Below are 26,944 nucleotides of genomic sequence, written 5' to 3'. Positions count from 1 at the left end.
AGAACTAGAAATGAAGGGGATGAATAGAAAATAAGAAATGGCTACAATGTGGTACATGGTTGTAATAGAATACTTCTATACTACAAAGTACAGAGTCAGAGAAATCTGAGAAAACTTTTATGAAAAGATGCAGAGTAAAGTGAAGAGGACCCAGAAAACAATGTATAGAATAACAACCATATCATTAAGGGAGACAATTATAAAAGACTTTAAAACTCTGATAAATGCAATGGCCAAACCAGAATTCCAGAGAAGTTGAGAAAGAGGCAGTGAATTCAAGATGTAGAATAAAGCATGTATTTTTTAGACACTGATAACATGGGAATTTATTTTTGCTTGACTATGACTATTTGTTATAAGGACTGTGTTTCCCCAATGGGGTGTAGGTAGAAAGGAGAAAAGATAGGAATGGTACAGAAAAGTAATAGGGAAAATAGGATTGCTGGGGGAATTTTTCTTTTAAATGAATAGGAGACAGAAGTAGGGCCAAGAAAATTTTTAAAAAGCAGGACAACTTTGAAAGCTACAAGTTGTCTTTATTATATAATTAAAAAGAAAAGCAAGCTATATTTAATAGAAAACCATAATTTCTGTGTTTCTCCCTCCCTTTTAAAAACAAAATTAGTGGGGCAGCTGGGTAGCTCAGTGGAGTGAGAGTCAGGCCTAGAGACAGGAGGTCCTAGGTTCAAACCCGGCCTCAGCCACTTCCCAGCTGTGTGACCTTGGGCAGGTCACTTGACCCCCATTGCCCACCCTTACCACTCTTCCACCTATGAGACAATACACCGAAAGTACAAGGGTTTAAAAAAAAAATTAGTGTTTAAGTTTAGAATAAAAATAAGTATTTTTTATAAAAGAAATGTACTATATATTGTTCAATCAAAGGCACAGATGGGAGAGGAAAAAAATGAGGTGGGAAAGGGACTCTTACCTTTCATTGCCATACGAAATTCTCAGTAAAAACATACTCTTTCTCAATGCAACTAGCATTTGCTTTATACCAGTGAATCATGGTTGTATCAGTGAGGTCACATGACTTGACCACGGTCACAAGGTCTTCCTAACTCTAAGATCAGCTTTTTTACCCACTACATCATGGCTAAGACAAGATAATACTGCCTAATTTAATTATCATGTGAAAGCTCAGGCTCTTCTTTTACATATGGAATTCTAGAGATTTTTACTCACTGCCACTTGTGCTGAATCCATGAATCTCAGTCCAAAATAGTCACTTTCAATCAAGTCCAGATGGTACATGATTTGGTCAAAGAGAGCCTGTCCTTTGGCTTTTTTCTGAAATACCAAAAATAAACGAATGTAAGAGTATGAATTAAAAGAACACTTACCTTGAACAAAAAAGTGGATACAAATTAATTATCTGCAATACCACTGAAAAAGCAGTTTTTGGAATCAGTCAGAAAGTCAAAAAATGGATTGGACATGGGAAGAAAGGTGCAAGAAATTAGAGAGTTGAAGAAATCTGGGATATATTTAACCTGAAGATTTAAGAGACTTCATAAAATGCAACCATAAAAACAGTAAAACAAAAAACTCAAAACTAGATTACAACACATATGAAATGCTTTATTTATCTGGATAGATTATAAGTATCTTTTGTCTAGACTAATCTAAAAAACAATGTGGAATAGTGGATTGAGTTGGTCATGGGAGTCAGGAAGACTTTTTTGGTTTCAAGTCAGTTAGGACTCACTTCTAACACTTCTTGTCAGCACAGGACAGTGGCAAGATGGTAAAACAAGTTTATAGAACTACCATCCATATGAATTGGTTAGCAAACTTGTACATAACCCAAAACACAAAATAAAACCAAAGATATGCTGATGTCAAAAATTACTCCCATAGTTCTTTCTCTAGAGGTGAATAGCATTCCCCATATTAAATCTTTCAGGATTGGCCCAGATCATTGCATTGCTAAGAGCAGCCAGGTTTTCACAGATAATCACTGTCTAATATTGCTAATATTTTGTACAGTGCTCTCCCAGTTCTGCTTATTTCACTCTGCATCAATTCCTACAGATCTTTCCAGCTTTTTTCTGAATTCATCTTGCTCATCATTTCTTCTTGAACAATAGCTTTCCATTATCAACATGTACCACAATTTGTTTATCCATTCCCCAATTGATGAACATCCTCTCAATTTCTAATTCTTTGTCAATACAAAAAGAACTGCTATAAATATTTTTGTACAAGTAGGTTCTTTCCCCTTTTTTGTTATCTCTGGGATACAGACTGAATAGTGGTACTACCAGATGGAACAAAAGGTATGTATTCTTTTATAGCCTTTTGGGCATAGTTCCAAATTGCTCTCCAGAATAGTTGGATCAGTTCACAACTCCACCAACAATGCATTAGTGTTCAAATTTTGCCGCATCCCCTCCAACGTTTACCACTTTCTTTTACTGCTGTATTGACTATTCTGAAAGGTGTAAGGTGGTACTTCAGCGTTGCTTCAATTTGCATTTCTCTAACAAAGAATGATTTAGAACATTTTTTTAATATGATTATTGATGGCCTTGATTTCTTCATCTGAAAATTGCTTATTCATATCCTTTGAACATTTGTCAACTGGGGAACAGCTTGTGGTCTTATAAATTTGAGAAATTAGACCTTTATTAGAGACATTTGTTATAAAAAATTTTCCCCCAGTTGTTTCCCTCCTAATCTTGATTAGATTTGTACAAAAGCTTTTTAATAACATAATCAAAACTATTCATTTTATATCTTATCACACTCTTATCTCATTTCTTCCCTTCTCCAAAGATCTGCCAGGTAAATTATTCTGTGTTCTCCTAATTTAGTAATAGTATCCACTCTTTATATCTAAATCATATATCCATTTTGACTTTATCTTGGTATAGGATGTGAGATTGGACTATACCTAGTTTCTGCTATATTGTTTTCCAATTTTCCCAGCATTTTTTTTGTTAAAAGAATTTGAGTTCTTATTTGAAAAACTGTATCTTTGGGTAAGCATACTCTTTTCAACAAGAGAATATGTAGAAATGTTCTTTCTCTTCAAATTTTTCCTAGAGTACTATGCCTGTATCTTTTTTTATCTCCATCACCCATACCTAACATTGGAGTTATATGATTTTAAATAACTGAAAGATATATGTATGTAATGACTTGTTATAAAAGAATAAATTAAACAAAGAAATGAGGGGGAGGTGTCTCATTCCTGAAATATAGTTCCCTTGCTATATTGTAGTTCACTTATTGCGGCTTCACTGTATCACGGGGCTTTTAAAAAATCTTTATCTTATTCTGTAAATTTTCGCTGTATCATGGGATTTTCATTCAAGTTGTGGTATAGTACTTCACTGTTGAGTACCCATATAGAATTTTATATGTTGTTAAAATTACATAGGTTTAATAGTATAGGAAAGTGTTTAGGAACATATGAAATATTTATAAGAGTGTGGGAAAGGTTAAAAAGAGTGTGGAAAAAGTTTATGAGAGTGGGAAGGGTTTATAAAGCCTTAAAATACATTAAAAAATAATAAAATAAATATAATGCAGCTACTTTGCAGATTTTCACCTATTGTGGGTACTCTCACAATAGGTAAGGGATCACTATATAGAGAGAACTGAGTCAAATTTATAATACATTCCCCAATTGAAAAAATGTTCAAAATATAAGAACAGCTAAAACCTTCCTGATTAAGAGAAATGCAAATTAAAACAACTCTGAAGTACCACCTCACACCTAACAGATTGGCCAATATGATAGTAAAAGAAAATAACAAAATATTGGAGGGTATTGGGACACTAATGCATTGTTGGTGGAGTTGTGAATTGATCCAATCATTCTGGAAGACAATTTGGAATTATGCCCAAAGGGCTTTAAAAGAATACATGCCCTTGAGCCAGCAATACCACTACTAGATTTGTTACCCCAAAAAGATAATAAAAAAGGGTTGTACAAAAATATTCATAGCCACGCTCCTTGTGCTGGCAAAAAATTGGAAAATGATAGGGTGCTCCTCAATTGGGGAATGGCTGAACAAATTGTGGCATGATGGTGATGGAATACTATTGTGCTATAAAGAATGATATATTGCTTGATTTCCATACTTGCTGGAAAAGACCTACATGAACTGATGCAAAATGAAATGAGAACCAGAACATTGTACACAAAAAAATGAAACAACGTGGGACGATCATATGTAATCAACTTTGCTACTAATATCAATGCAATGATCCAGGACTATCCCGAGGGACTTATGAGAAAGAATATTATTCACATGGAGAGAAAGAACTGTGGGAGTAGAAAGGCAGAAGAAAACATATGAGCTAGCACTTGTTTATATGGGTATGACTGATGGCAAACCTATGGCACAGGTGTCAAACTTGACACAGAGCTTTCTCTGTGGGCACATGGCTGCTGCTACCTTCTCCCCACAGGGTTGGTTACTAGAAAGGCAGAGGGACTTGGGTGAGGCTGCTCCCCTCCCCCTCTCCACCATACCTGAGAGAATTTTTTCTCATCCCCCGCCCTCTGCCTACCAATCCAAAGGGAGCACACAGGGGAGAAGGTAGGCAGTTCACAGGTGGCAGAGCTGGCAGGGAGCAGAGTGTTCCGACAGCTCCTATCCCGTTCTCTACACTCTCTGAGGACATTCCTCAATTCACCTACCCCCCTCCACCAAGCAGCCCAATGGGAGTACTTTCTCTTTCCCTATGTAGGGTAAGGAGGGTGAGCAGGGTACCCACCACTCAGTGAGGGGGAGGGGCACAGCACTTAAGGTAGAGGGGCAGACATGGCACTAGGTCTGGGGGGTGGAGTCAGGGCCCAGAACTCTTTCTCTTAAAAGGTTCACCACTTCATTTGGGGTTTTGGTTTTTAAAAATTATTCTATTACAAAAATGAACAATATGAAAATAGATAGAGTGGTAACACATGTATAACCCTATGAAAATTACTTGTCAGCTCCAGGAGGGGGGAAGAAGGGAGAGAGAGAACATAAATCATGTAACTTATAAAAAAATATTTAAAAATTTAAAAATATTTTTTAATTTATAAAGATAATATGAATAGGCAGTTTTCAGATGAATAAATCTGAGCCATTTATAGTCCTACGAAAAAATGTTTTAAACCACTATTAATTAAAGAAATGCAAATTAAAACAACTCTGAGGTAACACATCACAGTATCAGACTGGCTATATGACAAAAAAGTAAAATTATGAATGTTGAATGAGATATGGCAAAAATAGGACACTAATGCATTTTTGGTGGAGCTGTGAACTGATCAAACCATTCTGGGGGACAATTCGCAACTATGCCTAAAGGGCTATAAAACTGTGCATACCCTTTGATCCAGCACTACTATAGATCTATATCCCAAAGAAATTCAAAAGAAAGAAAGGATCTGTGTGCACAAAAACATTTGTAGCAGCTTTTTTTGGGTTGGCAAAGAGTTGGAATTCGAGGGGATGTCCATCAATTGGGGAATGGCTGAATAAATTGTGGTATGATTGTAAACTATAAGAAATGATAATCAAAGACGATTTCAGAAAAACCTGAGAAGGCTGGAAATGAAGTGATGCAGTGAAGTGAGCAGACTCAGGAGAACATTGTATATAATGTTCTATGATGCAATACTATATGATGATCAACTATAAAGCTCATAGATAGGATAATTCTGAAGGACTTAGAATGAAAAAATGCTATCCACCTCCAGAGAAATAGCTCATAGACTGTGCAGATCAGAGGATACTATTTTTCACTTTATTTGGTGTATTTCTATTTTGAATTTTGGTTTTATATGTGTATTCTCTCACTATGAAAAAAGTTTTTCCTTTTTTTATTTAGAATATTTTTTCATGGTAACATGATTCATGATTCCCCCACCCCACTCTTTCCTCCCGCCTCCCAAAGCCAACAAGCAGTTCCACTGGATTATACATGTATGTGAAAATTCTTTTAAAAGATATCTAGGGGCAGCTGGGTAGCTCAGTGGATTGAGAGTCAAGCCTAGAGACGGAAGGTTCAAATCTGGCCTCAGACACTTCCCAGCTGTGTGACCCTGGGCAAATCACTTGACCCCCATTGCCCACCCTTACCAATCTTCCACCTAGGAGCCAATACACAGAAGTTAAGGGTTTTAAAAAAAAAAAAGATATCTACTTTGGGTAAACTCTGCTTCATTTAAATCCAATTCATAAGCAAGCAAGACAAGATTCGTTGAACATTAGCAATGCAAGTGGGTCAGCTAGCTTGCTATTATAATAACCCTCTCTAATCATATCATGTCTACCATAACAAATTATAAACTATTTGTTTTTCAACTTAATCAAAGCAAACAAGATACCAACCAAAGAATCAAAATGGCTCTCTCTTTAGTTAAGAAAATAGTCCAAAAAGGAGTAAAAAATCTGGCCAGATGTGTTTTTTTTAAACAGGCTTTTTTAAAAGTCCTTCAACCTGGCCACTTGGTACCCTGTCCAATTTCCATTTTATTCTACTCCACATACAATCCTCTCTCTAGATTCCTTGTTTTTGTCAATGGCTGTCCCTCAGGACTTAGATATACTCTTGTCCCCTTACCTCCACTACCTAATTTCTCCAGTTTTCTTCCAAGTCTCAGCTAAAACCCAACAATTTTCAAGAAACTTTTTCTGGTGTCCCTCAGTACTCTACAGACAGGTTTTTTTCCTTTGTCTTTCCCTCAACTTACCAGTTTTTCTTACTTTCCTTTTCCATTACCATGTCTGCATGTTAAAATACTATTTACTCCTGGTGTAAAGGAAGACTGTAGTGGAGTCTGTGCTGGTGTTTGGGGTATATCTGGCTGCCATTGGAATCCACAGTGTGCCCTTGAAGGGTGTCTATCCTGGCTGGCTTGCTATGGGGATGCTCACAGCTGTTTTCCCTAGCTGGATTCTACTAACTCTGTAGTTCAATTCCCTAGATGTCTCCAATTCTATGTTAATTTTCTCCAGGTCCTGCTAGGAGGGCTAGCCAAGCTGGTATCCTTCCCCAGGACTACACTGGGTGGGCTGGTCCCTCTGGGCCATTCCTAAGAGATTAACTCCAATTTATCTGGTGCCTATCTTATATGTACACAGAAAACTGTTGGCATGTTTTCTTTACAATGTGAGCTCCTTCATTAATGCATTGCTGGTGGAGTTGTGAATTGATCCAGCCATTCTGGATGGCAATTTGGAACTATGCCCAAAGGGCTTTAAAAGACTATCTGCCTTTTGATCCAGCCATAGCACTGCTTGGTTTATACCCCCAAAGAGATAATAAGGAAAAAGACTTGTACCAAAATATTTATAGCTGCGCTCTTTGTGGTGGAAAAAATTGGAAAATGAGGGGATGCTCTTTGATTGGGGAATGGCTGAACAAATTGTGGTATCTGTTGGTGATGGAATACCATTGTGCAAAAAGGAATAATGAACTGGAGGAATTCCATGTGAACTGGAATAACCTCCAGGAATGAATGCAGAATGAAAGGAGTAGATCCAGGAGAACATTGTACACAGAGACTGATACATTGTGGCACAATCGAACATAACAGACTTCTCTACTAGCAGCAATGCAAGAATCTAGAGCAAGGCTGAGGGACTTATGAGAAAGAAAAATAGCCACATCCAGAGAAAGAGCTGTGGGAGTAGAAACACAGAAGAAAAACAACTGCTTGATCACATGGGCTGATGGGGATATTATCGGGGATGTAGACACTAAACGATAACAACTCCAACTATTAATAATATGGAATTAGGTCTTAATCAATGATACATGTAAGGGGCAGCTGGGTAGCTCAGTGGATTGAGAGCCAGGCCTAGAGACGGAGGTCTTAGGTTCAAAACCAGCCTCAGACACTTCCCAGCTGTGTGACCCTAGGCAAGTCACTTGACCTCTATTGCCCACCCTTACCACTCTTCCACCTATGAGCAAATACACAGAAGTTAAGGGCTTAACAAAATTTTTTTTTTAAAAAACCCTATAATGATACACGTACAACCCAGTGGAATTGTGCATCAGCTAAGGGAATTTGGGGGAGAGGGAAAGAGCATGAAACATGTCAATATAGGAAAATATTCAAAATTAAAATTAAAATAAAACAATGAGCTCCTTGAGGAGGACAGGACGGGTTTTTTTTTTCCTTTTTTTTGTATACCTAGCATTTAAGCATAGTATGGGGTACAAAGTAACTACTTAATATATGCCTGTTGACTTGCCAATTGGACTAGATAAGGCTCCAAGTTCCATCTAAGATTCCCTACTCCTTTCCCCCTTTTAAACTCTTACCTTCCATCTTAGAATCAATACTAAGTATCATATCCAAGGCAGAAGAGCAGTAAGGGCTAAGCAATGGGGATTAAGTGACTTGCCCAGGGTCATAAAGCTAGGAAATGCCTGAGGCCACATTTGAGCTAGGTTCTCCAGAGGTTCTCCATCCACTAAGTCACCCAGCTGCCCTAATTCTGCACTCCTTTTGAGTTATTTGTCCTTAATGTCTCTTTAATAAACATTCTTCAGGGTAGTTAAATCATATGGTGGTGAGTCATATACCAGTAGTATATAATAGTTACTAATTCTTCTGACAGTTACAATCATATATCAAATACTTATTTCAGTGCCTAAAATGAACAAAGCACAATATTTAAGGAACACAAAGGTGATAATATCATGATTCTTTTCCCTCACAAAATTCTAGTTTAAGAATTTAGAGGCCTCCTTGATACAATAAAGAATTCAATATGATAACTGAAATAAAAAGGTATAATTTTTCAAAAAATCTATAAAGATAGAAAGATTACTTCCCAAAGAAGAAAATAATGAATGCTTTGGGAAGAGGCAGAACTAGAAGACAAGACTGCAATGTGAGTAAAGATTAGAATAGGCAAGCTGATACACAGAATGGCATTAAGCTTCTGAAGGCATGGATGAGGACCTAGGTAGAATTGCTAGAGGACAGGACATGGGAAGACAATTATCATGGCCAAATCATAGTGGCCCTTAAATGATATGTGAAAAGGATACAGTATTATGACTTTGTCTTCAAAGACTATCATTTTTGCAAACCATTTAACACCAAGAGTTCCATTTGGAGCTAGGTATGGAATTTTTAAAAAAAGAACATCTGGTAATTATAAAATAAAAATATGCTAAAATTATGCTGAGTTTATATGTCTGAAGCACCCTATTTTGTCCCTTTGGACTACAGACAGAGTATATGAGACTGAACATTTCCAAGACAAGCAATGTACACAGTTCACAAATTAGCACTATATAACTAAAAAGCGTGTATCACACACAGCCGAATACAAGTCATTTTGGTTTGTTTAATCACACTCCTTCAAAATTAAAATGCTAAGATCTTTATTCTCTCGGGAAATCTGAAATTAATAACCAATTTCTGAGTTCAAACATTACTTTTAATTCCCATATGACTAATTTTTTTTTTAAGTGTTTTCCTCCCAACAGCCCTGTCAGGACAGAAGAGTGTTATTTTCACCATTTACGATGGAGGAAACTGAAGTTCAGAGAATAACACTAAGAGCAAATGTTTGAGATAATGTATAATCTTAGGTATCAAATTCTTAAAGCAAAATTCTTCCAAAGATTTCAATATCATTATCACATTTGAGTGATAATTTTAAGGAAATCTGCTGAAAGACAACCTAAACCTACTAAAAAACAAATTGCTGACATTCAAATAGCATTATGAGGCCACAGAGCAGCTAGGTAGCAAAGCGGACAGTGTTGGCCCTGGAGTCAAGAGTTCAAATCTAGCCTCAAGATACTTACTAGCTAACCTTACAATCCAACTAATAAATTGAGTCATACTGTCCCATAAAACCTCACCATATCTGTATGTTTTGAATAATACATATGAAAGCCAGATCAAATTGCTTGCCAGCATTAAGAGAGAGGAAGGAAAGAAGGGAGACAATCCAGATCATTTAACTTCGGAAAATGCATGTGGAAATTTGTTTTTACATGTAATTGGTAAAATAAATAAATGACTGAATGAATAAATAGATGAATAAACAAATAAATGGATGGATGGATGGATAAATAAAGCACACCATAACCATAGAGAGGTGGTACAAGCTCATACCTAGCAGGAAGTCCAAAGGACCAGAGCAATTCTGGAAAATACAGGGCATGATGTACCTAAGAAACAGTCTATACCATGCCTCACCTGCTAAACGGATCCATTCTTCATTTGGGCCTCTCCCTTCCCTTATTGGACACAGCCACATTTGGCAGGCTGCTAGCCAACAAAGCTACACTGGTTCTTTAAGCAAAACAGACACCCTAAATACCGTGAACCACAGAACAATTCAGATATACTCCACTGGTCAGGCTTTTGGGATAATGTTACTTCTTTCAGCAAAAAGAGTTACTCAAGTCTGGAATCCAGAGAGATATTCAGGTCTGCTCCCTGGTTCCTGAAAGGATTTCTCTTAAGTCAGATGGATGGCAAAAAGGGGCAAAACCTCACAGCCAATTCTTCATACAGCAAAAGATTCATCTTTTTCCAAATAAGCTCTTTCTTAAAGCAGAACTTTCCTCCAATCAGCTCACCTCCCAAAAGTTGCTGCCAAGGTTGGCTTGTTCTGCTCATCTCGTGTTGGGTTAAAAGAGTTGCTCTTTACTTCCTTTGTTGCTTCTTTCTGCCTTTTTTTACTGACTGGCTTCTTCCTCAAAGCAGTATTTCCTGGAGTGAAGTGACTTACCTCTATCTTAGAGGTAGAAAAGCCCAACATTGAGAGAGTGTATAACTGTCCAACACTTGCCTAAGAGTTCCAGTAATTGGGATCAATACAACCATCATATGCTAGAAACAAGACACTTGAACCATCTTTGTCTTCACTGAGTCCCTCTCTCCAATGGGCTGCTTTCTCTCTGATCCTTTTAGTAGTTTCCCACACAAGTAATGTTCCAATAAGAAAGGGGCACCATAAATGTATCTCCTTTCATCTTCATATCAACTTCGTGAGGTAGGTAAAACAGATTGTGCCCCTATTTTGCTGATGAGAGGAAACTAGGACCTAGAGATCAAATACTTGAAACTCAAGATACAGATTTTCTAATTCCAAAGTCAATCAAGGCTCTTTAAGCTGACAAATCAGAAACTGATTAAGTACATTATAAAGAAAAAGTCATATTATTATAATACCTTTAAACCATCACTGACCTGTATTTCACAAACTAATTTGGCTGTAGAGTATTTGGGGTCCCAAAACATACTGATGTATTCCTGAAAGCTACTTGTAGGATGGAAGGTTCTTTAATGTAACAAATAAAAAGGGTAATTCTGAAAAGTTCTAGAAGAAAAAAATTATATTTTTATAGCAAAAATTATCACAACTATTTTGAAATACATATTTCAAACATTTTAGAGTACAATGTGTCTCATATTTACATCTATTTACAACATGTATTTGTAGAATACAATAAAATGTATATTCAGTTTCTGAGGAATACATTAAAAATCATACAACTATACACTATAACTTAATGAATTCATGTAAAAAAGGTACATTTCTCAAATTCTATCCAAATAAATTTTAATTATTGAAATATTGAAGCAACCACACTATATTGTTACTTCAATCTTATTATATTAGTATATTGTGAAGTCTTCAAATCACTGATCAATGCAATAACTGAGACTTTAGAGGACTAAAGATGAAAAAAGTAATCTTAGTCTTAGGAAGGTGGTGGGGTATAGGTATAGAATATGTATGTATTCTGAGACATAACCAATGTTTTTTTAATATTTATTTTTTAGAAAAGTTAACATGATTCATGCTCTTACTTTCCCCTTCACCCCACCCCCCACACCCCCCATGACCGGCTGCGCATTTCCACTGGTTTTAACATGTGTCATTGATCAAGAATAACCATCTCTGGGTGCTAGGACATTCACGGCCACTACTGCCTCCCTGTCCTCATAGCTTATATTATATTATATTATATTATATTATATTATATTATATTATATTATATTATATTATATTATATTATATTATATTATATTATATATCAACAGTTACCACACCAGTGTTGGCAAATCTCAAACTTCCAAAGTTACCCTGAGCAGGTTAAATGACTTATGGACTTCTTTTCTGGGTTTTCCCTTTCAGAATTCAGTCCAACATATTTTCTAGGTTATTGCAGAAAAGATGTGTTGGTTGAGTTGGCCAAAAATGCTGACTTTCCACCATCTTGCCTCTGCCTTGAATTTCTAGGACTTTTCTTTCTAATAATATGGAGACTGAAATTGTCTGGCCTTAATTACAGCGAATATAAGTTCTTCCAGAAGAAAAGGGATCTTTTAGCCAATTTGGTGTCAATATTGAATACTTGGATGAAGACTAAGAACTATCTGTTCAAAGCAAGTCACTCTCTCCCTTCCAACTCAGTATACCATACCCTATGAGTATAATTAATGATCTTTCTCATCATCTCCACCCCCTGGATTCCTTCAAGTCAGAGCTACAATTCCACCTTTTTGAGGATACCTTTCCCAATCCTTCTTTAATTTCTACTGTCTTCTCTCTGTTGATTATTTACTATTTATCTTGCATATTATGTACATAATTATTTGTCTGTTGTTTCCCTCATTAGATTATAAGCTATTCAAGGGTAGGTGCTATCTTTGTATCCATAGTGCTTAGCACTATGCCTGGCACAGAGCAGACCTTTATTGAGTGACCTACTAAATGCTACAAATATTTAGTGATCATATCCAGTATAGTACTCATGTTATTACTGCTGTTCCTGTTCATTATTGCAGGGTCACAGTGTGGACTTTCCTCTAAGCTCTTCCTCTGAACACTGTTTCTCACACCAATTAGGTGAAAAGTTGTCTGAATGGTCTTTAGATCATTTAAGCAGTGGAAGGCCCCCAAAAGGCTTTTAGGCTCTATGCCTCCAAAGGGCAGAATATCGTAAGAGTAAACAGTATCTGTTTTACACATCTTGAGTTGGTTTCTCTTCAAGTGAGCAAGAAAGCCATCCTTGTGATTTGATTGCAGATGAGATAAGCAGCATGAAGTGAACACAGCACAGGACTCAAGAGTCTGGAAGATCTTGGTTCAAAGCTTATCTCAGATCTTGCCTATGTGAACCTAGACAAGTCACTTAACCCTAAGGGATGTCAATTTCCTTATGTATAAAATGAGAGGTTGGATTTGATGAATGTATCTAATTCTATCATTCTATGATTAAAGATAAAAACAATGGCATAATTTTCTTGTGGATTAAGGCCTAAAAAGCTATGCCTGTGGGGAGTGTTAATGGGATCCAACCATGGTTATCAGAGGTTAAAGAGAGGTGGAAGAAAGCAATGTTTTTTTAATTGGTAACTGTATCATTTTAAAATATCTTAAGTCTACATAAGTTTACTTTTATTGGATTTTATGTTGCACTGGTGTTTTAAGCCTGAATCCCCAGCCTGGCCTGAGCTAAGCCTGGCCTAGAACAATACCCATTCATTGGCAAACAGCTAAACAAATTGTGGCATGTGAAAGTAATGGACTATTCTACACCATAAGAAACAACACAGGGCAACTGGAATTGAGTTCAGGCCTAGAGACAGGAGGTCCTAGGTTCAAATCTGACCTCAGACACTTCCCAGCTGTGTGACCCTGGGCAAGTCACTTGACCCCCATTGCCCACCCTTACCACTCTTCCACATAGGAGCCAGTACACAGAAGTTAAGGGTTTAAAAAAAAAAAAGAAAAAGAAGAAACAACACAAAGAATTCTGAGACATTTGGAAGTTTATATGAATTAGACTACACAAAACCAGGAAAAAATAAAGATATTAATAAAAAAATGAAAAACAACAAAACAGAACATGTGATTATAATGACTTAGCCCTAGACTGGGAGAAAAAGATTAAAAACGCTCTTCTCTTCTTTCATTGTAAGAGATTAATGAATGTAGAATACAGCAATTGCTGTCAGACAAGGTCTCCATGTTGCTTAGTTCTTCTGAACTTTAAAAAAAAAAAAAACTGGTGACAATCCAGGATTCTGAGCTCAAAAGCATTGGTAGAAGACAGCATATCTAAAACTAACAGAAGAGAAATGGCAATGCTTCCAGATTAGTGTTCTCAGCTATCATCCTGGGAAGCAATTCCTATATAGATGCAATGTAGAAACTCTTGCTGCAGGAGTCATTCACATTTACTGAAAACCCAGAAAAGAAAGTTCTCATCCCCAAAGTTTTTAACATTGGTAAATGGCTCAACATCAGAAAATGATATTATTTTATCAATGGAAATGACATTTAAGAGACATTGTCATCTGCTTTGTCTCTGTGCCTTAAAGACCATGAGACCTTTCCATCTGATTTGCTGCTAACACTTTCCATGTGGTGACCATACCTTTAGAATATGAATATCTATTAGCAAATTAGTAAATACTTAATACTTTATTAATTCACTCATAAAAACAAAAGGAATCAAATGAAATGAAAAACTTCCAAATCTGTGTTTATTTTCAAAATCTTTTTTTTTTTGCCTCTGCTATTTTCAAAGGCCCCAAAGAGCCATGACAAGTTGGCCTACACTCCTATTCTGTCAAAGTACCATTTGCCTGGACTTCAAGGATGTCAGCTAAATTCTGAAAACAGAGGAGTGGGAAGTTAGTTATCTCATGCTGCTTCTGCCAGCTGGATAGCGGCCACTACAAAACAAAGTTTTGAAAGATTTATGCACTGAACCCTTAAAAACAGGGCTATTCCCAGCTAATAACCACTAACAAACCCAAATAGAGGTTCTAGAAGATTAACAATGGTTTTAAATTTTTTTTTAATCTTAATAATTTAGGAGCTTGTACACCAAATTGAAAATTTAGAAGAATAGTTTTCTAGGATAATCATCATTTTAAAAGACCTTGGGCAGAGTTTTATTATTTAACCAGTAATAGAGAACATTATTTCATGAAAATAGCAAATAACTTAGAAAATGAAGTAGCAAGTATAGCTAATAGCACTTTGATTTCAGTAATTATTCTGACTTTTCCAGAAAGACACTATTCCTGACAAACTGAAAAAGCATAATCTTGATGATGCCACCAAAAGATGAAGACTTGACTAGATTTATATCCAAAGTTATAAATGGCTAAGTTGTACAAAATTTGGTACTAAGGCCTTGTTCTTTTGTTATATCTTGACCAAGGACTCTGGTCTGCAGCAGAAATGAAATTAAATGGAGTTGCTCACGGTTTAGGAAGATAAGAAAAAAAATGACTCTCAAATAGAAAAATGAACTCAGGATGCAATTTAACAAAAGAAAAATGACCAACATACACAAGGACAAAAAAATACAAAAACTACCCCATCCCCACTTAAAAAAATGTATTTATACACACACACATAAATATATACATATACCTATACCTATCCTCTCTTATCCTTCCTCCCCGCTGATTCATTCTATATCTAGGAGAAAAAACATTTTCCATCTACAATGATGCTCTCTCTAACTACCATACTATTTCCTTCATTGCTATATATCTTTACTGATACTTCCATTTCTTCTGCCCACTCTCATCAACTATGCAAAGATTTCTCCATCTTTTCATTGCCTACCACAGAATCAAATATACCAATCAGTGGGAACAAGATTTGATATGACCTACAGAAGCAAACAATGTTGGATAAATATAAAGATTACAAGCTAGTGAAAATAAGGACACCACATTTAACAAAAATGGCCAGAAAAACTGGAATACACTGACAAAAATTAGATTAGCCCTCTTTCTCATACCAAATATCAAACTCCAAACATATACATGACATATGTGAAAAGTTACATTATAAACATCATATACAAAGCACCATAAAAAAGTAGGTGCAAGGGGGCAGCTGGATGGCTCAGTGGATTGAGAGTTAGGCCCAGAGACATGGGGTCCTGGGTTCAAATCTGACCTCAGACACTTCCTAATTGTGTGACCCTGGGCAAGTCAATTAACCCCCACCATTGCCTGACCCTTACCACTCTTCTGCCTTGGAACCAATACTCTGTATTAGTTCCCAAAAAAAGTAGGTGTAAAAAAAGAAATTACTTTTAGATCTTTGAAATAGGGGGAAAATTCATGACCAAGCATGGAGTACAAGAAGTTCATGTTAGATAAAACAGACAAGTCTGATTATACAAATTTTAAACATTCTTGCAAAAAGAAAGGCAGCTAAAATAGGGAAGAAAACAGTTAACTGGAGGGGAAAATCTTTGCAGTAAGTTTCTCTGTCTTATTACCAAAATAAGGTATTGATTCAAATATCTAAGAAGAACCATTTCCCAATAGATTAATGGCCAAAGGATACAAACCAAGCAGTTTTCAAATGAAGAAACTCAAGCTGTAAGCAATCATATAAAAAACTGTTGCAAATAACTAATAATGAAGAAAAATGAAACAACTCTAAGGTTCAATTTCACAATATTAGCAAGAGGACAAAAAGAAAAATGACACTTCTTTTGAAAGACTAGGAAGAAATAGGCTCATTAATGCAGTGCTGGATGTGTGAAGAGGTACAGTCATTCTGGAAAGCAATCTGGATAAAGTCACTAAACTGTGCATACTGTTTGATTCAGCAACAATAAATTACTGGGCCTAGACTCCAAGAGAAAAAGGATTCAATGTACAAAAATATTTACATTAGAATGGCTTTTGTGGTGATAAACAACTGGAAACTAAGTGAATGCTAAATTTGTGAACGACTAAAGAAACTGTAGTACATGAATTTAACAGAATGTTATTGTACTGTAATGTAAAAATTTAAATTGGTTTGACTAAATATGAGTTAAAAAATATAAGTCATGAATCTGTTAGCTGCTCTTAACAATTTAGTTTAATAGAGATACAGTAAAAGAGAGAAATATAGGAAGGAAGTAGAAAATACTACCTAGCTAGTATTTACCCTATAATTTCTGTCTGAAGAAGTCCAGCTCACTACCCGCCAAGACTCCACCTCCACGTGGAGTCATGGTAAGAAGTCTCTTATGCCAAAAGTCCAGGTGGAATCTTCAGCAAGAGTTCTTCCTTCAGCTCCAGTCACTCACTCAGCAAGTCTCTCTCCAGCTCAGAAAGCTCTAACCCAGCACATGTCCACATGTTTTGAAGAAAAGTTTCTCCAAAAAATCCAGGAACGGAATTCTCCAGGGGAGTCCCCTCTCCCAAGAGCCAAGGAATGAATGAATAGGTCTTACTTTTTATAACCCTTTTTCCATGTCACTTCCTGTTGCTCCCCCACTTCATGGTGTAATAGGAAATAGACTTTGAGTAGTATTACAAAAATCATAGTTTCCCAATTTGTCCAGCACTGCAAGGGTGGGCCTTTGGAGATGTGAACTTTTTTTAGTGACTTGTGAACTAGAAGGGGTACTTTAAGTTCTTGATTAACTCAAAATAGACAAAGGGAGTAAAGAATTTCCTTTCACAGTAAGAAATGAAAAAAAGGATGACTGAAGAAACCTGGAGAAGTTTATATGAAGTGATTCAGAGTAAAGTTAATATTATCAGACCAATTTACAAAATAATCACAATAATGTAAATATAAACAACTTTGAAAGACTTATGAATGCTGATATAATGACCAACCATGATTTCAGACATCAAATGATAAAAAATATTACTCATCTTCTAACAGAGAGATGGTTTCAGGATGCAGCGTAAAACATACATTTTTTTGGGCATAGTACAATGTGAGAATGTGCTTTTCTTGGCTATACAATTTTGTTATAACAATTTTATTCTGCTTTGTTTTCTTAATTTGAGGGCAGGAGGTGGGAAGAAGGGGATAGCAAAAGACCCTACCCTCTTTCCCCACCTCCACCCCAAAACCAGAAGGAACACCAGAAGGTATCACAGACAAGCAGGAGCTTTGAAAGTTATATTCTAAATTACACACATGAAGCAAGCTCTACTTAAGAGATTCATAGTCTTATGTAAAATCCTATCCTGTTCTACTATGTATTATGTTCTACCACAAGATTCCATGAATATGGAAAAGATAATTTTGATGGTATTTGATGGTAATATAATATTGATGGTATTTGATGGTAAAATTACATTAAAATTTTTTAAATTTAAATATGAATAGACTAAAACTGAATCTGAATTTTATCCATTTCCACGACAATTGTCATGCTCTAGAAGAAGGGCAGAGACTTCCAGCAAGTTCCATTTGAGGGTTTGAACATTCCCCTAATGAAATTCTATCCCATTTTGATTTTCATATTCTCCTTCCAATGTAGCAAGCTTAGGGAAAACACCAATTTGGAGTATAAACTTCCTTATAAAATTACAAAAGAAAGTGGTAGGTTATGAATAACATCACTTCACAATTATAAAAAAGTACTGGAATTGTGAACTCGATAGAAAATTTGGGTAATTTCAACTAAGCCAAGTAACGCCCAGATCATTTAAGAATGAAATTAGAAGACTACAAAGAAATGAAAGAGAGAAAAGAATTGCACAGATTTTTTTTATAAAATTTTTTTCTCCATCAAGTTAATGGTGAAACCACATCTGAACTAACATTTACATCTCTGATGTGCTATATAAAAGGAAACAGGAATAGAAATGAAGAAAATAAAGATAAGAATAACAGCTGTGTATATGAACGATGAGATTCATATTCATAAAAAAGGATCAATGTTAACAGTCCCAAGATCATTAAAAGATTGAGTCTCAAGGTAAAGAGGGCAGGACACCAAAGGCTAAGAGGGGGTGGGGAGAATCATGGACCTTATTTAACAACAAAAATCAATAACTACTAATCTATATATCACTCTTAATTTTTTAGAATGAACATATCCCATTTTAAGCATATCTAATGAAGGTATAAGAAGGAAATAGCCACTTTGACCACCTACCATATTGTAGTAAATCATATCTTTACAGTCACATAACTGCCTAAAAAGTATAATGAATATAATCATCCTGAACTTACTGGTTTATTGACTATTTTAGTACTGTCTATCCATAAGCACTTGACTTAGACACCCTTAAAGAATCTTGTCTAACAAGAGGTCTCCTGGAAACATGATAAAAACATTTGAGATTCTCTGAAATGTGTGTAAGAGATAATTGTTTAAAAACAAAACACTTCTGATCAATAATATTAGGAGGAGTATAAAAAAATTTGGTTGGCAAAGAGTCTTATCCTTGTCATGGACAATGCCCAATAAGAGTTCAATCAAAGGGGGCAGGTTCCCTAAAGACAGTGAGTCTTCAAGATGCCCTGGCTTGTGTATGACTGCTCACTCCATCAACCTAAAGACCCTGAAGAGCATCCTAAACAAGAGTCACTCATAACAATCCAGTCTTGTACTACCAGGTGAACGAAAAAAATTTCAGTTCTTATACTACACTAGTATATTCGCTTGATGGAAGTTGGATTTTGACAGTTCTGAAGTAAATAGTTGCTCATTTTGAAGGTTATAAACTGTTATATCTGTGTAACATATGGACAATAAAACTTGGCATGATGGGTAGCAGGATGAATATATTTAAAGAATATAGACTAAAACCCAGAAGTAGATAAAAGGACAGATTTCAGAACATTATCTGCTAACCTTGAAGCTGATGGATTAAATTGTTGCTTTTGAGAAGTCTAGTTGAGTAGAAGAACAAATGAGAGGTAAAAAAATAAGTTATTTGGAAAGGATCAACTAAGATAGTTGAGATATCATGCCCAGTGAAGTGTTAGTAAAGCAACATGTATCACCTCAGCTTAGCAGTATAAGTACTGAACATGGAAACTATATTATTCAAGGAAATTTCGGGGAGATGACAACAATCATAGTAACTTGTGCTTCTTTTGGCAGGTTTTTGTATGTTCTACTCTTTACCACAGATATTGAGGATATCTCAGGACAGAATGACCTTTTGTGTAAATTCTAATGAAAACATTTAATATTAGTTTTGCTTCAATATTAAGTAAATAGCTAACTTAAGATCTCAAAGTCACATTACTGTTAGAGAACTAGATTATGATGCTTAAGAAGTATGTACAAGACATATGTAAGGGAAATATGGTAAGACTCATTACATATGAAAAAATAGCCAATAGACAACTTGAATATATATTCACACAATGACATGAGAACTAAAGAAAAAGCTCCACTACATTGCATGGACCCCTATAAGAGAGGATTTATAGGAAAAACAGATGAATCATACAGAATGATATGGTATGGAGAGGCTACAAAGCATACCAATGGAAGTATGCACAGATACATCCAAGTGTGTAAAATGTGCCAACAAGAATATGTGCACATAAAAGAAAACACAAGAGGCATCACCTACTATAACATGCCCCTGGATCCTCTTTCTCTTGATGGTTGATCATAAAAATTTCCTTTTAGCTCCCATACTACATCTCCAAATGGCTCCTGGACATTCCCATCTGACTGCTGTGTCTACCTCAAATTTAACACATCTAAACTCATATACACAGTATTGATTCCAAAACAGAAGGTAACAGTCTTAAAATATATATATAAATAAGTAAAATAAAATTATATGTAGATAGTTTTGGTTTTATGTAATCGCAAAAACACTTAGCATGAGAAAAGTTTTGTTTTAAATTATTCAGCCTGGATTTTTTTTGAGTGCACTTTGTATAGTTTATTTTTTAGTCAGATAGATTGTGTTTTTTGTAAAAGCTAATGCTACATTGCATCTTATTGTAATTTTTCTATTTTATCTTGTTTTCATAACCTGTCTGTGACTGAGCCAGAGGGCCCTATTCTCATTGTAGGATATCTTCAACTTTGGGATATCACATTAACAACTAGTGGGCAGATAACTTACATATTTCAAAACAATCCATTTTGCATATCTGTTACCTTAATTTTATGACCTACCAATTTTCGTCAAGTCACAATATTCCTTGAAAATGACCAAAAGCACTATTTCCAAATACCACATCCTTTCTGAATCCATCTCAACTCTCCAAATTTCATTTCACTTTTAACTAACTCAAATCCTTCTTACACCCATAAGGGCATTATCTTCACCGTCGGCCGCAAAATATACACTGTGCTCATTCTATACCTTTACTACCAATGTTCCATCTCCCCTAAAATCTAAACAAAACCCTAGCCCATTTTTAAAAGCCCAGTTCAAGAAGCTTTCCTTTAACTAGTGATCAACTTTTTATAGCATTTCTAGCCAACACTACACAATAAACAACTGATATTGTCCTTTGCTTCTATTTCACATAAATATTAGTATTAGCCATCCAAATAAACTAGATTTAAGAGCAGAAACTTAATAGATTTTTTCATATTTTGTCATTTTGTGGATTCAAGTTTTCCCCTAAAGTTCAGAATTAGAAAAATTTTTATTGATATCTTCTATTTAAAGAAGGGAAGATATAGCAAAAGCTTAGAAAAAAAATCATAGACCTTGTTTTTAAAAGATGAGAGAAAATACTGATCCATAAGTCTAATTTTCAAGAATAATTTAGATATTCATTGAAAGCATATTGATGAAAGAAAGACTGAGCAACCAGGTGGTTCAGTGGGTAGAGAGCCAGGCCTAGAGATGGGAGATTTTGGGTTCAAATCTAGCCTGACACTTCCTAGCTGTGTGACCCTGGGCAAGTCACTTAACCCCCAATGCCTAGCCCTTACTGCTCTGCCTTGGTTCTAAGACAGAAGGTAAGAGTTAAATAAAAAGATACATGTACACATGCATAATACATGTCAATAAAAGAAGCTTGTAACAAAATTACTATTTTTGTGTCCTTTTGATTTCATTTATAGCAAGAAATATCTATGCTGAAAGAATAGCCAAAGATCTCACAGGGCATGTTAGTTTTTTTTGTTTGTTTTTTGTTTTTTAAACCCTTAACTTCTGGGTATTGACTCCTAGGTGGAAGAGTGGTAAGGGTATACAATGGGGGTCAAGTGACTTGCCCAGGGTCACACAGCTGGGATATGTCTGAGGCCGGATTTGAACCTAGGGCCTCCTGTCTCTAGGCCTGACTCTCAATCCATTGAGCTACCCAGCTATCCCCCAAAAGGTTAGTTTTTACAGATGGTCTAAATAAAAACTATCTGAGTATTTCAAAGTAGACACTAGGAATTTTAGATTGTAATCTTTGTGAAACATGAACAGTTGCCATTTAAGCTATGCAGGTAAGTTTCTAGTGCTGGTAACACAACTCCACAAGACAAAGGCACCAAAAAAAAAGCCTGTCAACCTGCCTGAGGAGGAGACTAATAATAAGGAAATATTAGTTTTCAAAGAAAAGCTCTTTCTCCTTAATCATTCAGATTCATCACTCTTGCAATGGGAGTCTGGGGAGGAGATCAAAAATGGTCCAAAGGGGGGCAGCTGGGTAGCTCAGTGGAGTGAGAGTCAGGTCTAGAGACGGGAGGTCCTAGGTTCAAACCCGGCCTCAGCCACTTCCCAGCTGTGTGACCCTGGGCAAGTCACTTGACCCCCATTGCCCACCCTTACCAATCTTCCACCTATGAGACAATACACCGAAGTACAAGGGTTAAAAAAAAAAAAAAGGTCCAAAGAACTGAATTACAAAGACAGAAATGCTTTCCTTGGTATAACCAGACTTGGGGGTGGGAGGTAGGGAAGGAAGGAGTGTTAGCAGCCATGTCTGTCACCAAACATTGACTACAAAACACACTATTATTGCCTGAGAGTTAAAACCTTTTTCCTAGGGGTAAGAGAGTTGAGGCAAAACTATTCCCTCAGCAAGGCTTGGATTTTTTTAAGTTGAAGCCATACTACAAGAGTAAAGAGCTAAATAAGGTGAGAATTGTTATTCCTCTTTTTTAGGAACTAACAATTTCCCTGTCTTTTCCTTAAGTACATGAACTAGCTCTCTGAAACCCATTTTATTAATCCCTTCTACATAACTAGAATTGGGTTACTAGTACTAGAATTCACTTACAGGCCTAAGAAAGTAACTGTTTAAATTTTACCAAGAGTTCAATATAAAATTCCTATTGTTTTGTTTCTGGCAACCTTACAAAGAAAAGGCCTGTTGGTATTTCAGGGAAGCCATCAGACACAGCACACATCCTAATGGGTCACTTGATTCACTGCTTCAGGAACGCTGAGCTCCTCACCCATGTTTAAAAAAACAAACAAAAAAAAGGTTACTTTACACATTCTCCCCCACCACTATCAGCAACTTCATCAGTAATCCTAAGACTTCATACTTCATATATTAGGTAATAAAAGAACTATTTTCTAACTCCTTGCTTGTGCACAGCAACTTCAGGCTTTTTACCATATTGGTTCAAGCTGTCACAAGACAACAGTACTCAAAACTCCTTTTCAAGAAAGGTATTCAAAGAAGAGATGAATATCAACTTGCCAAGAATGTTAAAATGTGTGAACCACCCAGAAGCCTCAGAAGATCTGAAGTGACAGACCCCATAGAAATAAAGAGGGCACCCCAAAATCCCTCTGCCTTTCATCCCTTTCCCCAATCCCTATACTGATATTAATAAAAGACATTCATTAGTCAGATAGCATTCCAGAGTGGCTGAGAGACAAGAGGGAGGGGAATCATTTGGTCTGGCTGCCTCCATCTTGAAGCCAGACCACCCACTGTGAAGTTGGCTGACCTGGGGGAAGGCTTACGTAAACCCCACCCTCATTCAGAATCAGACTGAGGTCCTCCATACTTCATCTTATAGGGAAGCCTCATCCCCAACTCTTTTGGGGTGTCACAACCATCCAGGTCATCCAGTTTCAGGGTGACACCCCCTCAAAGTCTCCCAGTATATATTTGGCAAGAGGGGAGAGCTAAAAAGAGTCTCACCTCATAGACTCTCTCTCTCTCTCCCCTTCTATCAAACATTGGTTACTTGGCTCTGTTTATTCTTATAAGTTGCAAAAGTAATTTTTCTAACTCCAGCCCACTAGAATAAAATTTAAACTTCCTTTGTTGTGTATTTAAAGCCCTTAATTGTCTGGTTTCCACTTATCTTTCCCAACATAGTTCAAAGCAAGCTGATCTCTGTCGCGTGGTGTTCCATCTCTAGTAACAGCTGTCACCCTTGCCTGAAAATATATTCCTTGTTTACTTTCACCTCCAAGAACTTATTTTCTTCAAGGAATCAGGCTCAGCTTGAACACCACCATGAAGCCTGATCTCCCACTTCCCTACCTAACTGCTAATAACCATTTATTATATATACACTTGACTATGTACAAATTGTCTCCCCCCCAAAAAAAAACACAAGCTGCTTGAAAGCAGGGACTGTTGCATTTTGTTTTGTGTCTCCAGCAACTATCACAGTACACAGTGCAAAATCCAAAGTTGACCAACTATACTGTCACCTTAATGAGTTATAGAGGTTTTTTTCTGCTATTAATAAATAACACCCTAAGAACTCTATAGATCCATTTTAGGAAGTCAAATTTTCAGTATGGTTCAGATTTACAAAGTTAATTACTCTAATAAAAAAGCCCCAAAAGCTAACTTTTTTTTTCTCTCCTTAGTTTTAATAAATTTCCTGTGACATTTAGATGTCATTTACTATTTTTCTTAACCCCTACCTTACATCTTGGAATCAATACTTTGTATTAGGGACAGCTGGGTAGCTCAGTGGATTGAGAGTCAGGCCTAGAGACAGGAGGTCCTAGGTTCAAATCTGACCTCAGACACTTCCCAGCTGTGTGACCTTGGGCAAGTCACTTGACCCCCATTGCCCACCCTTACCATTCTTCCACCAAGGAGCCAATACACAGAAGTTAAGGGTTTAAAAAAAAAAATACTCTGTATTGGTTCCAAGGCAGAAGATTATGATAAGGGCTAGGCAAAAATACTCTGTATTGGTTCCAAGGCAGAAGATTATGATAAGGGCTAGGCAATGGGGATTAAGTGACTTGACCAGGGTCACATAGCTAGAAAGTGTCTAAGGCCAGATTTGAACCTGGGACCTCCTGTTTCTAGGCCTGGTTCTCAATCCACTGAGCCATCAAGATACCCCCCCCCCCCCCCCCCCGCCATTTACTATTGCATACTGATCCAAGACAATAGACAAGAAATAATCCATACAAAAGTAAAAAAATCCACTTGGATGCTACATACCGGCAGATCCACACTAACATCAGTTCCATCTAGCAGTGACACCCTACACGTAATAATGGATTTGGCATCTCCAGCTGCAGGAATGTGTGTCGCAGCTCGCTGAGCTTCTCTTAGGCGCTCCTTCTCAGCATGCTTTCGCATTGACCGGCGCCCAAGTGTCCGACGGAAGAAACTTAGCATCTTCTTTGCTGAAAAATCAAATGTAAAAAGAAAAAGCTAGCATTCTCTTTTAAGAATTAGTAAGAGAGGGGCAGCTGGGTGGCTCAGTGGATTGAGAGAGCCAGGCCTACAGACGAGAGGTCCTAGGTTCAAATTTGGCCTCAGATACTTCCTAGCTATGTGACCCTGGGCAAGTCACTTGACCTCCATTGCCTAGCCCTTACCACTCTTCTGCCTTGGAGCCAATACACAGTATTGACTCTAAGATGGAAGGTAAGGGTTTAAAAAAAAAGAATTAGTAAGGCATTTGACCCAGCCATAGCACTGCTGGGTTTATACCCCAAAGAGATAATCAGGAAAAAGACTTGCACAAAAATATTTATAGCCGCACTCTTTGTGGTGGCAAAAAATTGAAAAATGAGGGGATGCCCTTCGATTGGGGAATGGCTGAACAAATTGTGCTGTTGGTGATGGAATACTATTGTGCTAAAAGGAATAATGAACTGGAGGAATTCCATGTGAACTGGAATGACCTCCAGGAACTGATGCAGAGTGAAAGGAGCAGAACCAGGAGAACATACACAGAGATAGATACACTGTGGTACAATCGAATGTAATGGACTTCTCTATTAGCAGCAATGCAATGATCCAGGACAATTCTGAGGGACTTATAAGAATGCTATCCACATCCAGAGAAAGAACTGTGGGAGTAGAAACAGAAGAAAAACAACTGTTTGATCACATGGGTCAATGGGGATATGATTGGGGATGTAGACTCTAAGTGACCACCCTAATGCAAATATTAAATAATATGGAAATGGGTCTTAATCAATGAAACATATAAAACCAAGTGAAATTGCTCCTTGGCTATGGAAGGGGAGGGTTGGGAGGAGGGAAGGAACATGAATAATGTAACTATGGAAAAATACTCTAAATTCATTAATTAAATGTTTTCAAGTGAAAAAAAAAAAGAATTAGTAAGGCATATCATGCTTTTTTTTTAAAGCCTTAACATGTGACAACCTTGCTGATGATTAACTAAGGAAACAAAGGAAAGGACAGGGAACCTTAATTTATACACAGGCCTCTTATATCGCCTCCTTTGGAAATCCTCAAATCTCCTCAAAGAAAAAATGTTGAATGTACCATTCAACAAGCCAAACAGCTTTTTTGCAACTACCAAACCAAAATACTATGCTAGGTGCTAGGAATACAAAATGAAAAACAGCACAATTCTGCCTTCAAAGAGTTAATGATCTAAAAATGGGGATGCATGTACATAAATAAGTTATTATACAACTGGAGTTATCTGATTCCTACGTTAGGCAGTAAAATCTGTTTTGTTCCAAGATTGTATGTAGTCTTCACCTTTAACCAAAGCCAGCCACATTGAATATAAATGCCATCAACTATATCACAAAAGAAGGTATGGTTTCATCACTGAAACCCTTAATTCCTACTCAAAGTACAGGCCTTTCTGATGGATGGTTAAGAACTCCAACTTCCTATAAAAGGATCATACATTAAGAATGAACTCTTAGAGTCACATCAATATTTACTGAATGCCCATCACACTAGAAGCCAACAAACCAAGGAACATTTATTAAGCCCCTATGTAGTAGGTGATAGGGTAAAGGCAAAAAATATCTAATCCCCTGCCCTTTGATCCAGCCATACCATTGCTGGGTTTGTACCCCAAACAGATCATA

General features: G+C 36.6%; 1 protein-coding gene across 1 annotated transcript in view; it reads right to left on the bottom strand.

Annotated features, from left to right (window-relative positions):
- EPB41L5 (erythrocyte membrane protein band 4.1 like 5) overlaps positions 1 to 25,256 on the bottom strand; it is a 74,551-nt gene extending 49,295 nt beyond the window's left edge. The window contains exons 1-2 of the mRNA XM_044669926.1: positions 25,077 to 25,256; positions 1,189 to 1,293 (exon numbers count right to left, since the gene is read on the bottom strand). Coding sequence (XP_044525861.1) covers positions 1,189 to 1,293; positions 25,077 to 25,256 — 285 coding nt within the window. The remainder of the gene's footprint in view (positions 1 to 1,188; positions 1,294 to 25,076) is intronic.
- Between the last annotated feature and the right edge of the window lie 1,688 nt (positions 25,257 to 26,944).

This window comes from Gracilinanus agilis, chromosome 3 (genome assembly GCF_016433145.1).
Source record: "Gracilinanus agilis isolate LMUSP501 chromosome 3, AgileGrace, whole genome shotgun sequence".
In the NCBI taxonomy this organism is placed as follows: Eukaryota; Metazoa; Chordata; class Mammalia; order Didelphimorphia; family Didelphidae; genus Gracilinanus; species Gracilinanus agilis.
The sequence above is the reverse complement of the archived record's forward strand: the minus strand, read 5'-3'. Positions and strand labels throughout refer to the sequence as shown.